This window comes from Phlebotomus argentipes, unplaced genomic scaffold, assembly GCF_947086385.1.
Source record: "Phlebotomus argentipes unplaced genomic scaffold, Phlebotomus argentipes genome assembly scaffold_4, whole genome shotgun sequence".
Lineage (NCBI taxonomy): Eukaryota > Metazoa > Arthropoda > Insecta > Diptera > Psychodidae > Phlebotomus > Phlebotomus argentipes.
The window spans coordinates 5,412,566-5,427,410 of record NW_026776174.1 but is presented as its reverse complement, the minus strand read 5'-3'; the positions used below and the strand labels follow the sequence as shown (position 1 = coordinate 5,427,410).

Genomic DNA, 14,845 nt, shown 5'->3' with positions numbered 1-14,845 from the left:
CACATCGCTGAGGAAAGAAACACTTCAACAGCAGCATGTTTATTTGGATCTACAGAATTATTTCACAGAAATTCATTTAATCCCACGGATAAGGCTTTCCAGGAGTTGGCAATTTCTTAGCTTCGCCAGCACTGAAATAAAATAAAGCTGGTTAAAACAGGATCAAGTGAAAGGAATACTCAAATAAAACCTTTTTCCTTCACCGAGAAGAGCTTGATTTACATCGGTCGGAGGTTGAACTTCTCTCCGTGCGTCACGATTAACGTAGTAATTGGCCGAGAGCCTTAAAAACCAAACATTTTGTTAGCTAAAGCACTTCACTGGGGTTTGTAGGGATTTACTTGTGAGCAGGACCACCAGGAACATCCGGAGGAGGCTGAGTTCTGGCCGCGATTCCGTCCTCAAAGCGCAGCGCAATCGTGTGTTCTCGCTGCAAATGTGGAAATTATGTAACAAGAATTCGAAGATTCTTCATATTTCCGGATATTTACACCTAGCAGGAATGCTCTCACTCGCTGCAGTAATGGGGAAACATCTCGTCTCGCGGCATTTGCCATTTTAGAGGCGTTAAAGGAAGAAAAATACCAAAAAATCTGCCTCTGAAAATTTTCACACACGCAAAATCACGAAATCAAAACAAGTTAGCTGTCAAGCAGAGTTTTGCTAATCAGCACCAGATGGCGACGATGAGAAGCCCAAAAGATTTGAATTTGGCGACGGTGTGAATTTTTTGGGAACAGTTGAAATAAAAAAAAACACCAAGAATTCTCATTTATGTCTTTATTACACATAAATGCGAAACTCAACATAACTGGAGAAATATAAATCGAAGGAGTATATAGCTTTAAAGGATACTATAATATTGGTATAATGTTCTCCTGTTCGGCCCAACAAATTGCACTATGGTCACGATAAACTGGATTATATGGCGTCAAAAGTCTGGTTTTCAAATTAATCCTATCGATGAAATCTAAATATTACCATTTGTCGATAAATACAATAATCCTTAATATTTAAAGAGACAGTTTGCATCATTAATAGCGTGTAAATACAATAATGATGAGTACATAGATTTTGGCCTTAATTCCTATCCACTATCTGGCTTCCTCAGCATGTCTAGATAGAAAACTATATATGTTCTCATCCTTCTGCTACATCTAACGTGGTTACCGTCTTACATGTTCTACAGATTCTTTAGGGAAAAATATATAGTGTTAGTTATTCTTTAAATTCCTGATCATCAAGGCCGTGTAAATTTGCCATGGTTTCTCCTCATTTTATTCACTCCACGCTTTATCGAAAAATGAATGACAGTCATTGATTCTGTTTTTTACGCCTCTACGTTGAAAGTACAAAAAACGTCCTAGAGGTAAAATACTAGTTACAAAGTTTAGCAAAAAAAAGAGAAAGGAAAATATCGATTGAACTTGTAGAAAGTAAAAATATTTCTCACTCAGCACCAATTTGTAAATCTCTCGCCGTATCCTTTTTTCTCCATTTCATAGTCTCTACAAAAAGTTACAACCCTCTTTAGTCAGTCCAATTAACAATATAAAGTTGCTAATCCTTCTCTTCCCTAAAAACACGCACTTTTGATCCTCGTTCTCTTTGCTCGCTTCGCTCAGGAAAGAAAGGTGAAAATGCTGGATATTTTTCTTTAGAATTTGCATGGTTCAACGACTCAATTTGCATTAATTTCTCTTCATCATCAATTCAATTTGTAATAATAATAAAAATGTCTCAGCTGAAAATCACTTAAAGTGAATTGCGGTGATATAATGAAATTCCTCCATCATTGAATGATCAAGTGAACTTCTTATGCCAGAGAAATGCCAAAAATTAACCACTTCTCTCTCTTCTGCTCAATTAACGTGGACTTCTTTTTCAGCTCTTAATGACCTGCGCCCCCGGGCGGCACTCATGAGCGCCCACTTGCCGCCAAGAAGCCCAAAACATACGATCAAGATGTCAAGATCGCTATCTTTACAGCGCGGGCTCCTCAATTGTCTGCCCGAGACATTCTGTGTCCAAGTCTGGGTCAATAGAGATCCGTCGCCTGGCGCACAGGAGCCGGAATGCGACTCATGCCGCGATCACGCCGCGGCGTCGGTGACGCGACGCCCGAGGCGCTCTCTGAAGACGAAATCGTGGATCCTGCAGACTTCTTCGATGCAGCCTTCGCCGGACCACAGCCCGCGCGATCCAGCGCTCCGTTGCTGTTCACCCACGCCGTGGTGAGATCCAAGCTCTCATACTCGTCCGTGACACTGTTCTCCCTCTCGTACTTTGACAGCAGCTTGCGCATCTTCTCCAGAATCTGCGAGTCGCTCTTGGCGCTGCCCGCTGCTTGCAAGATTTGCTGCGCAAGCGGCGATGTCGTGCTATTCTTCACCGGCGACGTTGTCAGCGAAGTGGACTTCATCCTGCGTCCGTTCTTATCGTACTGCCCTGACACCCGGCTTCCCGCTGAGTTCCTGTGGAAAGGACTCGTGCTGCTCGCCGATCTAGATGGCGGCGTGAAAGTCTCGGTGGTGAGAGAGGATCTCTTCTTCGTCTCGCGTCCGCTCCACGTGTTCTTTTCCACCGAATTCTCCTTCACCGGTGTCGTCTTCCTTACGCTGCGATACACTGGAGTCTTCCTCGTCACCAACGGCAATCCTGTCACGATTTCCGGACTCGCTTCTGCACTCTTCCTCCTCGTGGCCATCGGCGAGCGCGGAATCCTGCTCACAGGCTTCTTCTGACCGTCATCGTAGAGATTGTCCGAGAAACCCGTCTTCCTCAATCCCGTGGCACTGGCAATGTCCACAGTGATTTCATCTTCGGTGATGAAAATACCCGACTTCTCGAAACTGTTCCGCCCATCGGGAGTTGTCACTGGCGTTCTAGCGTCCAATTCATCCGGAGCTGCTGCCGCGGAGTCACTGCTTTCCGCCGTCTTTGTGCTGGGCTCTTCACTCGGGGACACCTGAGAGTCATTGGATGCTTGGTCGAAACGCGCTGAAGAGAAAAAAAAGACCATGAATTAAACTTGAAATTAGATGAATGCACGAGGACTCACCACTGAGCTCTGCGTCTTCATTCGACACCTGACTGTGCAGGGATGTCCTCTTGGACACACCACCATTGGTCCCCTGAATGAGCCCCAAACTGCGATAGCCCTCGTCGCTGATCTCGCTGCCGTTGTCGCTGATATTCTCGAACTTCACCGACGAATCCGTGCCGCTGTTGCCGCCATTGCTCTCCACTGATCCACTTTTGGTATCGTCTTTCTGATCGTCCAGCTCCACGATCGGGGATGCTGTTCCCACTGGCGACTGGCACGAATCCAGTGAGTTCTGCTTTCGCCGCATGTCAGTGAGGCGGCGCACCCCCGGTGACATTGATCGCCTGGTCTCTGGCGACACCACAGACTTCTCAGGTGACTGAAGAGAAAGAGAAAATCCCACCCGAAATTAATCACATGTATTGAGTTCTCGCTCAATTAGAAGACAATGATCTCTTCGGAAGATTACTCGTCACTATTTATGGACATTGAGTGGACTGAGGATTATCGCGGTGTCTCTGTGAACGCTAAATTGCCATTGGAAGATGATCTTGCCTAATTTCTTTCCAATTGTGAGCTTAACTGTTTGCCGCGCTTTTCACCGCGTGAGAGTGTGATCATTGTGTGTTTTGCAATTTCGCTGGTGACTAAAGTACACAAGCTCAAGAGGCAGGCATTTACCTGTGAATTCTCCACCATGCTCTTCTTCTGCGGTGTCGGACTGCGGCTGCGATTGTGACTCCCTCCGGGCGGCGATAATGTGCTAATGAATCCATTTGACGCCGTGTGCTGCTGTCCAGGACCCGCGTTGGCCTGCTTGCGCGCAACTGGCGGCGATCTGGAAACAATCACCAGAGATTACAGCAAACGCTAATTGAGCACCAATTTCATGCGCGCTGCGAGCAGGGCCGAGGAAATGCCCTGGGCCACGTCGATCGCTATCCAGCGCTGGCCCCGCAATAATAATATTAATTAGCCTCATATTTGATTGGGAGTGAGAAAATGCGCGAGAAAATTGCGACACTCTCTCCCCCAAACCATATTTGATTGCCCATCGATAGATTGGAAAATTGCTCAGCGCTCCTTGAGCATTTGCACTTGGAATTAGCGCGAAAATGACTTTCGCGCCTCTTTTTTGCAATGCGCTTCGCTAATGCTCTCCCGGAGCTAGATCAATTCATTGAATTTTTCCTCACTTTTATTGCCAAAGCACGTATAAAGATTTTCCAACTCTTCACTGCCATCAAGCAATCACCGTTTACACTGGTGATTTTAATGATTTGCTAAGTGTTTTCTCACCTCTCGTAGAAGACTTGTGCACGATGCAGCTCAATTCCGTTGGTCGCCGCGTTGGTTCTCGTGATGAGGCGTGCGGCCACGGATGATCGATGTTGAGCGCGGCACCGGCAGGGATCGTGCTTGTCGAGGTAGTGAGAAAGGGTGTCCCAGCCGCCACCCACGCGCACCATCACGTGAGACCGCAGAATCTGCAAGGAAAGGTCAAAAGTCAGGCGTTTGACCCAATTTTTTCTCCCATTTCCTCCACGACTCGGTGACATGAAAGGGTTCACGCGAGGCGCCAGTCCACTCGACGCCACGGTGCTCGGAAAATGCGGTTGCGGTTTCATCCACAAACATTCTCTTTCTCTCTTCTCCTCCTTTCGCGTCATCCCAAATGCACCACCACAGATTTTATTTATTAACAATGCACACGCGGCAGAGTTGCAAATCATAAAGATTTTAGATTATGTTTTGAGAATCAGAATAAATACTGTGAACTTCACTGATATGAAAATTGATTTTTTCATAATATTTTTCAACTTAGATCCCCAAAAATTAAAGCAAAGTCCATGTTTATTATCATCAATAAATTCTTATCTTTATCTACTAATGCTTTTCCTCTCAACTCTCATCCAGTATATATCATATTCAGTACAAACAACATGATGAAGAGTTGCATCTCTCATAGCAATTGTACCACAACTTTGCGAGAATTTTCACACTTACTCGCGAGACAGGACAATTCATAATGCCCAGAAATATGATTCATCATGTCTAGAATGTGGAGTGGCGAAGAGGAAGTCGCTTGAGCCCTACTTTTGGTATCAAAGCAAAATATATCTCGCATACTCACCCGAACGAATATGAGCACTTTGGTGTCACCGATGCGATATTTGCCCTCTGACACGCGCACCATTGGAAACTGCGATGGACATGTGCATTTCTCCACGAGATCGCGAACCTGAAATGAGAAGGGGTGATTTTTCATTACAAGTGCATCTGATATTGAGCGATTGCATTCATCATGATAGGCACGCGGGTCATCAATCTCTCGAGAACCGGATTGCGGGGAATACGCAATGGATGACTTCCTACGACAATTTGCCTGCGTGGATTGCGAGAACAACTGGAGCAAATGCCCCAGAAGAAGCCGTTCACATCGCAGACCGAAATGTGTGAAGATCAATCGATCGTGGAGCAGAAAAGGAACTTCACACTCTTCGCCAGGATGAGTCAGCTCTTCAATGCCGCAGTTACGCGCGTGTTTCGCCAGAGATCAAGTGGGTGTTCTCGCGGACCAGTTCTTCGATCTCTTCCACTCGAAATGTTCCCACATGATCAAGCACGAGAGTGGACACAGAGAGACATGAATTTGCCAATATATGACAATTGTGGAGTTTCGCGCTTCTCCTTTTCCGTCCGTTCGCAATGGCGAAGACTGCGAAAGTTTCATCATTGTCTGCTGAACCAAGGCTGGGTCGCAAATCCAGTGGATTGTGGGAGGCGATCATGCGTGAAAAGTCACGTGAAAAAAAGAGCCATCTCTGGGACATGGAATCACTTTCTCCCGCAGTGACCACAGGAACATGGAAAAGGTACTGATTGGGAATTTGAGTCGTGATCCATTCACATTAAATGCGATTACCATATTTAATATTGAATTGAGAGGCGATATGCAGAGGAGAAGCTGGTGCAGTATCGCAGGTAAAAATCAGCCATAGAGAAGCGTGATGTGGAATAAAAATTGGCGGCAGTGCACAATATTTGCTGCGCACTTTAGCTCACCAAGAGACGATGGATTTTCATAGCATGAAAAATCCACAGAGACGCCACTCGTGATGCACCGAAATCACTTTCCCATTGCCTCAGCGATTGTGGACTTCAGGGGGAGGAGGAGAGATCCCCTTTTATGACAATTTGCCTCCATGTCCAGCCGGCGGCGGCGCATTCTCACGATCATTGCTCGATTTATCGATTTCCGTCTCCCCCGGATGGACTCACATTAAGGACACGATGTGACCATCACGACTCTCCTCGTTTTCAGATATTAATTCACATAATTCCCGGTAAATCGTCGTCTTGTGGCGCAGAGAAGCACCGAAAGTGGCCTCAAGGTGTCTTCCAGTCCACACGAACACACTGTGCAAACAACTGTGCAAGATCTCTGGCGATCTCCACCTTCGTTCTCTCTTATATGGGAGATCACCATTTTCTTTACACATATCCCACCAATTAGACGCTATTCATGTTAAATGAGAATTGGAACAATGACGACTACCGGCGTCATTCGAATTTGTCACGACAATCTCAATAAAATCGCAAGTGAGGCGAAAAGATCGCGCCTGATGCAACCATTTCAATGGAGACCTCTTGTAAATCCCTCGCCAAGTCACGTCTAATGGCAAATCTCCTCAAACTCCGCGCTCCTGAATTAAATAATCCCCAGCAAGAGTGAGATCACACAAGGGCTTTTCATTAGCATTTGAGCGCAGCGAAGGTTTGCTGCTCACTTTCGATTATTGCGCTCACCGGAAGCAACATCACTCTTGACATCAGTGAACTCTTGCAATTCAAATGCGCCTTTTGCATTTCAACCAATGCGTTACATCAAAGCATGGATAAATGTCACTGCATTCATTTTGATAAATCCATGATCTTTGACTGTGTGATCATTGATAAAATGACAAAGAAGATTTCTGCATGCGATTGGCTCAATGTTCCATTTCAGATACACTTTCTTCATTGAACTCACATTCTGTCAATCTTGCTTCTTAGCGTCATTCTAAAACGTCTTGTCAGATATGTATGTGCATCGACTGATCGTTTCTTGAATTCACAGCAAAAATTCTCGTTTTTATTACAATCATAATTAATGCAGAAGATTCCAATTCAGTGCTTTTCACCTCTTGACTTTTGAAGCGCGCCTAAATTGAGATGAAATTCCGAAATCCGTGCCCAAAAATCAATATTCTGGGGGTGGATTTTATCACTGCACACAAAGATCGTAAAACTTTGCGCTTATGGAGTTGCACCTCTCGCGACGCATCCATAATCGATACTGTTGTGTGCCAACGGCAACAACAATGTGAAACAAGTAATTACGAAAGATCAAGAGTGTTTAGGCACTTTTTACTGCAGAAATGTCTGAGGGAATTTAATAAATCGATGATTTACGATCGTGCGTTGTCGTGAAACAATGGGAAGTACTCCAAAAATCCATTAATATTGGAGCTAAACACACTCTCGCGAGTGGGTTGATCATTTGCTGTGATGTTCAACATGCGATCGCGAGAGGACTTTGCGACGATGTCAATACATAAGTGATGATGTGGTGTTTTTGTCCTTCCATTGGCAATGTTATATTGAGCAAGATTGTCTGACTGACTCGATGACTTTTTAATAGAGTCGTTAAGTAGTTGATTAATGTGTCACATTTGATGGTAATTTAATGCAACATAACTGTGCGTACTCATCATGAATATGTGCTTTCTTGCAGTCTTTCTGCAACTTCCAACGAAGACACACATTCGACATATGTTTTATGATGCAAAAGCCAATGCGGGCAATTACTTACAATATATATGTATATATAATGAATATTCCTGGAAGCCATGAAATGTCGCATTTGCTCAATTATTTCCAATAATTTTAATAAGTATACCTCCGCGTGGTATTTTTCCAACTGTGTGCCGTATAAATTTTCATGAATTTCGATAGCGATCAATTTAATATACGATACGTGCTCGCAAACCACTCACCTATTTTTCCTGGCGTGTCGATTTGGTGGTGTTTGGAAACAAAGCCTTAATAAAAAAAGAATGTCTTGCACTCCACATCATTTCCCAATGGCTTTTGCGAAATACGCGTGAAAAAGTAGAAACTTCTCCAGATGATCCTCTGGCAAAACAATTCGCACACATTTGGGAAAGTAGCGCATCGGCTTTCCTTATGAAGCCACCCATCGAAAAGTATGATCCGCGCCATAAATTACCGCAGTCACTCATGAATAGATTTGGTGTCACTCAATCAGTCTCTTTCGCAATATCTTATCTTATGTGTGGCTAAATAAAATTGACATTTGCCTATTGTTTGATGTGATATTGCAAATTGCTGACCTTGTGGGTTGGATGGAGATTTTCCTTCTCCGGACTCTCGTGAGTCAATAAAATTCCAATTTCACCAGAAATGGTCTTGATGGCTTGTCGAAGGAGGGAAAAAGTGGCATGCAAATGACCTCAAAGTGTGTTGCCTGTCGACGCACGACAAACAGCAACAAATGGAGCATTTGATATTGAAATTGCAATTACACATTAGAGCATTATGCTGCCATGATCGCCTTTGCGCAACAATGTTCAACTGAGATGAATACCGCGGTGGTGTTGCTTCAGCTTGTTCGCCATTAATTTGTGCACACGCACAGCTTTTTGGCTAATTGAATGGAATGTCCATCGAAAACATATACACACACCAAGCGATTCAAAACCGTGGCTCTGATCGGAAGGCAAAGTACCAGATCTTGTTAGGTTCTGTGTTTAACATACAATTGATCAATGGTGCAGCATGAGATGCTTGAACTCCTGCAGCCAAACATTCCACTCTGTGTGTACGCGAAGACAGAATACCAGGTGGATGTGCACCGTTGCAAATCATATGATTACATTCAATGGATAGAGATTGGGTGAATGATAAGAGTCGTAAATTTTCTCCGTTTGAGAATTATGCGCGAGCGCGCGCACAACAGCGGACAATTGAATTTCCACAATGCTGCAAGAGCACAGCAAATTTCTCAATTTGACCTATCGCGCCATATTCAATTATCCGCCCCACCGAAAGTCGAGGGTGGCGTGAATGAGGAAGAAGCACCTCATCAATTATTCTCCAGGTTTCACCTATTTGTACACGCTTCGACTGATTTTGATCGGCGCAGCGAGGAAGTTGATTGATTTCGCAAGGTCTTCGCGCATCCCAAGAACTTGCACAACACGGCTGAATTGCTGCACTAAATCGCATAAATTTCATGGAAAAAGAGACGTCGGAAAGTTGTTACATTTATCTGACAAGACATGAGAATGTCGATAAGATATAAACCTGTGAGTATGAAAGTTTGGTAGTAAACGGCTTTTAAGAGCTTCGGACAATTTAAAACCAAATTTCTGTTTGAAAACCAGTTCTTAATGTCTAGGAATTACTAAAACCTAAACAATAAAATCAGAATTTAAGTTATTGAGTAAAAGAATATTAATATATATTCAAAATGATGAAAATAAGATTATGTGTGAATCAAGAACTACTCTGAATGCACGTTTTCACGAAACACTTCGCTCAAAATTGTGCAAAGACCCTCCAAATTTAGACAGACAATTTCTTCACACGCCCTGCATTTCATGGGAAATTAATTTATAATCCCTTTTCAATTAACTCGCGCAGACTGCAATGCTCAATGTTTTTCACCATCTAATCTCCATTGTGACCCAATTTCCCACACATCATGCCACTCTTCCCAGTATTTTGATGTGATTAGAGTGGAATTCATAATGTTGTCAGCATTGCATAACATGTGCACAGCACACATTTAATTATAAATTCAATCAATTTGTTAACATCACATTTTAAATAACCATTTATGATGATAAAATAGCCTCGTTAGCTGCGAGTCACTTTACTTCTAAAATTAATAATATTAATATGATAACCTGCTACTCACATGATCATATTTCTCACATGTTTCTCTGATCATATATTTGCATCTCTTGAATGAGTTGAACACCACACCGTTTATGGGCGTTTGCAATAAATTTATAATCCATACTCTGTGTGTTGTTGCATTTTGTTGCACACCGATTGTTTGTTAACAATTTATGTAAATTTCCTCATTCGATAATTTGCTAAATGAAGAGTCTTGAGCACTGATGCTTGGGGAATGCAAGAAATGCTTTTAATGCGCGATGCCAGAGCATGAATGGACACTTAGAAGAATGAGATGAGAGTCACGTAAATGTCATGTTAATATCACAAAATATTACGCTCAAAATTGCTCAAGTCTTGTGATCACGTGCAAGTGCGCGCTTGTTAGACTCTTTGCGAAGGTACTTTTTAGCAATTTTCTATAGAGTATTACACAGGTCAAGCTTGAAGCTGCAGAGTGTGATCTTTCAGGTGATCTTGTGCATAAGAGATGATTATTTAATCAAGCCTTATCCGTCAATCTAAGCGCAAGATCTCTCGGCGCACAAAATGGTATCACGCCTTGGGAATTGTCTTATTGAAAATGCCATTGTTTGGGTGGAAGAACACCAATTATCCATTGAGGCGCTGAAGAAGGTGCTCCTTCACCATCTGACTGCCCGCTAATTCCGATTAATTTGATTAAAAGGCCCAAGAAGCGCGAGTCTCGGCGTTGATTATGCAATGACACAGCGTTCCCATTCTCATTACAATTATGTACACCATGTACAACATCTATACAGCCAGTTATAATACTCAGCCAATTTCCATCACTTGCCCTCTTGATCATATCCGAAGTCACTCAGCATGATCGCCGCGCAGCGATCTAATGGACAAGTTCGAGACTGAGAATGGTATCGCGCGCGCGGCTTGTGTGAAAAACCTATCGAGACCATTTATACTTGATGGCTTTGGGGAGAAAAATCACCATAAATTTATAATCGACAATGCAGAGTTAATTGAACAATGGCCCATAATCAGTATATCCCACACTAAAGCAGGCACATTTTAAGTGAATTCATCAATGAGATCACTTTTCAATATCAACAACACTCTCAAGCACACACGCTTCCTGATTCACGCTTGCAATTACCAACGTCTGGGTGGGATGACTAGACATATGGAAAAGGTCAAGCAATTAAGGAATGATCATCATTAATCACATGAGAAAATCTATATATACTTCAACATTTTAGGATTGTCATGCATTTTCTCACCGAAAACTTTACGATCGCGCGCACTTTTAGTCATCAACCATTCAAATGGCAGCGACTTCGACAAAACATATAATAAATTGAATTAAAATAAAAACCACAGACAAAGAAATTGGGTGGAGACCACCCAGAATGTTATTTGATACGTCAACACCTCAGCGTGATCGCCTTTTATTGTCGTCTCCATTAAAGTCTCTTCCTGAGTTGTTAGGCATAATTTGATAACTCAAGGTTGAAAGGCAGGTAAATAAATTTCACGGTTAATTATTTCATAAAACACACATTCAATTACACTTCTATTCAATGTGATTATTGAATTTGCCATGCAAGATGTTGGAAGTTCTCTGATGTCGAACCGAGCGGCGTGAGAAAATCATTAATGAACATCTCTCTGAGCGTCACAAAACCGCCATTAAGATATGCGATATCAAAGGGAAAATATAGTCTGAAGATTGAAAATAAGAAGGTTTTGACTGTCCTGAGCGATTGCAAGTGCACAAGCGATCCAAAAGTGTGCGAGATGCGCTCAATCATATGATTATTTTCTTGATCATCTTGTGCCGCATCAGCGGAATTCACAGGTGTGTTGGCGGCTGTGAAATTGCAACTTCGCGGACTGTGATTTACACACTTCGTCGTTACATAACAGTCGAAAACCAAAGTGCGTACGGTGTGAGAAAATCACTTACCATCTCGTCCAGGCTCTTCAAGTCGTTGGTGATAATTTGCGGCTGCGGCCCATACATCAGCATCGGCCCGCTGTTCTCCTCCTCATCCTCAGAGTCCGAGTCGAACATCTCGTTGCCATCCGTGCCAACTGATATCGAATTGACACCATTTTCCGTCTGCGTGCCGCAGCCCACCGAAGACATTCCCATCGCCTTGTTATCGGCGGCAATCTCGCGATCGATCTGTCTCTCCATCTGCACCAACATGGGAGCCAGCATTCCTGCACAAGAACCACAAATTGATGTCTCTATTCCCAATGACTTCTCCACATTATTACAAAACTCACCGAATTTAGCACCACGTCTGGCCACTTCCAGCAAGCACAGAATCACGTGCTTCTCGTTCTTTCGCATTATTAGGTCGTCCGTTTCGAATAGGAGGCACTCAAAGATTTGAAGGCTTTTTCTGCCAATCGAGAGACACACATAGCATTATTATTGTGGTTTTTCATTTTCTTTTGGGTGACAAGAGTTGATGTGCTTTCGTAGTAGAGTCAGAAAAAAGTCCAATGAATTGTTAGTTCGCGCATCTTAAAGAGCTATGAAAAAAGTGTGAATATGTCTAGAAAAAAACAAGTATGAGTAAAATTTCAGGCCGTGCCTCATGGTAAACATTCAATTTCACCATAATATTCTGCGTTTCTTCTATTCAACTGCAATATTTTCAAGGTATTTCAAAGATATGCCATTGTTTATGTTTATGCAAATATAAAGAAGTATACTGATGTTAGGGATTTGCTAAGCAAGGAACTCATATGTAAATAGAACCATTATTGCAATAGTAATAAAATTTGTTAATATAGAAACATAGTAAAAAAAATCTCTCTAGGTTTCTGACGTCACGACTAAATATTCAGACGGGCGTTATTGAATGCTGTTTTGTTTTATCAACTTCTCAATGGGCAAAATTTTCCCAAACATTTCTGTTGATTTGCAAACATAATGTATGCATCCATTACACCTTGTGCTGTCTGTTCATCACCTTGTGTGTGTATTTTCACGTTCAATTGTACACAGAGGTGTGTACGAAAAAAAGCAATAAAGCCAACGAAATACAGGTGACAATCGCCAAAAAACCACCTTGACACTTGGAAGTTAAGTAATTCATGCACATAATGTACCTTCAGTCAGTTGACTATTGAGAAGATAAAAAAAATTGTATTGCCTCTTTCACGGTTGGACTTTTTTCTGCCCTCGCGCGCGCGCGCGCACCTTTATCAGTGTCAGCGCAGGAGAACAATGGCTTGGAGACAAATTTATCACACTCACCGGCACCATGCAATGAAGTTGGACACGTTGTCGCGGGCGAAGAAGGTCCCACTCTTGGCTGCTGGCAGAAAGTGGACATTGCCCATGGCCAGGATCGGTCCGGCCAATCCCGAAGTCATCGATTTCGTCATGGACTTGTTGCGCGCCTGTCGCCTGGCCAGATATTCCTCGGCGGCGCACCGCACATTATTGGCATGCTGCAAAGAGATGATAAATAGCGTTGCCATTTTAGTATCATGTGTGATTAATTATATATTAATTTATTGTAATAAATTCTTGTTCACAGTGCTCCGTGTGTATCAATGCAGGAAAGTAATTAAGTTAAACATTATTTATTGTAAAAGATATTGCCTGTGTAACATGGTTGGTGTATTAGTCCCACGCTTCTCTCTCTCAGGCGCACACCGAAAAAACCCATGTTAAGCTTCATGTTGTCTTGTGAAGAAAAAATACCATGTCTTTACCAGCGACACACGCAAAGTTGAAAATTGCAAAAGATCAGCCGCGTAGCTTGATTTGATTGTAAGTAAATGACCAAGTGCTGTATTGCGAATTAGGCCTATTCTGCAAGCAGTCCTAATTACTGCATCTCCCCGACTTTATTGCTGTCATTCAGAGCAACATATACACACACAGCGAATCGACTAGGAAGTGAGTGGGATCGTTGATATTTCGCCTAATTGAAAACCCGATGGATTACAATGTTTCTCTTTTGGCAAACCACTCAAGAGAGTGCGAGTAATAAAATCAATGCAAAAGCAAGACATATTTCATGGGTGCTTTTTGCCAAATAACTAATTAATGTGATTGTACGCCATTCACTGTGAGTTGGAGGAGTAAAAAAATGTGTTACATAGTGCGTAATGTCTAAACATTATACTCTCACTTTCTGCTTATGCATGCACGAGAGTCTAATGCAAATTTAACGAGGAAACATTGTCCAAACAGTGGAAAACAATACACAAACTCTTTTCTTTCCCTGATCATGGCTCTGAGCACGCGAGAAATTGATCTCTTCTTTTCTTCTCACCCGCGTGAGATCTTCCTTGTTCATCCAACTGTGAAAACATGCCCAGCATTGTGTTGTGGAAACTCCATCTCAGACTATCTTATGATGTGACTGGGAATCAAATACATTTGGTAGGCATTTTCTTATCAACACAACGATCGCGCTCTTCTTACGGCGACAGAGAGAAAACGCCCAAAACCACAGCTTCTTATCACACAAGTTCAGGCCTTTTTTCTGCTCCTCGCGCCGCTAATTTATGGATCTCGATACGAATTTACAACTCTCAAACAAATTAGTGCGGCCAATTTTGGCTAGATCACTTAAGCGAATTTCTGGGGCAATGATCCGTTTTTTCTCCTCATCAATTCGATGTGATCTTTTCACCTGAAATGCTGACAACAAGAGGAGTTCAAGACAAAATGTAAGGCTGTCTTTATTTTTAGCTTTTCGCAGGCATTAAATCTCAGCTCTACACGGGCGTTCAAGCCATAAATGGAGGCCTCAAGTACGTCCACGTTGACAGGTTGCTGGTCATATGAAGACAACAGCGTGCGTTTTATCGAGAATAGCGCAC

General features: G+C 42.7%; 2 protein-coding genes across 2 annotated transcripts in view; both read right to left on the bottom strand.

Moving 5' to 3' along the window:
* Positions 1–23: 23 nt before the first annotated feature.
* Positions 24–669, bottom strand: LOC132257752 (NADH dehydrogenase [ubiquinone] 1 alpha subcomplex subunit 7). Its single transcript, XM_059754781.1, has 4 exons — positions 492–669; positions 342–430; positions 191–283; positions 24–131 (listed from the first exon to the last, which is right to left on the bottom strand). Exons 1-4 carry the CDS (start codon positions 555–557, stop codon positions 77–79), a joined length of 303 nt encoding a protein of 100 aa, XP_059610764.1. The 5' UTR covers positions 558–669; the 3' UTR covers positions 24–76.
* Positions 670–765: 96 nt separating this feature from the next.
* The window catches only part of LOC132258059 (GAS2-like protein pickled eggs), a 36,566-nt gene continuing 22,486 nt past the window's right edge, over positions 766–14,845 (bottom strand). The window contains exons 3-10 of the mRNA XM_059755161.1: positions 13,263–13,459; positions 12,281–12,399; positions 11,955–12,214; positions 5,181–5,288; positions 4,346–4,533; positions 3,728–3,884; positions 3,062–3,425; positions 766–3,000 (exon numbers count right to left, since the gene is read on the bottom strand). Of these exons, the coding sequence (XP_059611144.1) occupies positions 2,039–3,000; positions 3,062–3,425; positions 3,728–3,884; positions 4,346–4,533; positions 5,181–5,288; positions 11,955–12,214; positions 12,281–12,399; positions 13,263–13,459 (2,355 nt within the window). The 3' untranslated portion in view covers positions 766–2,038. The remainder of the gene's footprint in view (positions 3,001–3,061; positions 3,426–3,727; positions 3,885–4,345; positions 4,534–5,180; positions 5,289–11,954; positions 12,215–12,280; positions 12,400–13,262; positions 13,460–14,845) is intronic.

Bases quoted from the DNA above. Each gene is read 5' to 3' on its own strand.
- LOC132257752 (XM_059754781.1), bottom strand. From the start codon at position 557: ATGGCAAATGCCGCGAGACGAGATGTTTCCCCATTACTGCAGCGAGTG. The intron at 431-491 runs GTAAATATCCGG...CCACATTTGCAG, and splicing joins TGAGAGCATTCCTGCTAGGT to CGAGAACACACGATTGCGCT. The intron at 284-341 runs GTAAATCCCTAC...TTGGTTTTTAAG, and splicing joins CCTGGTGGTCCTGCTCACAA to GCTCTCGGCCAATTACTACG.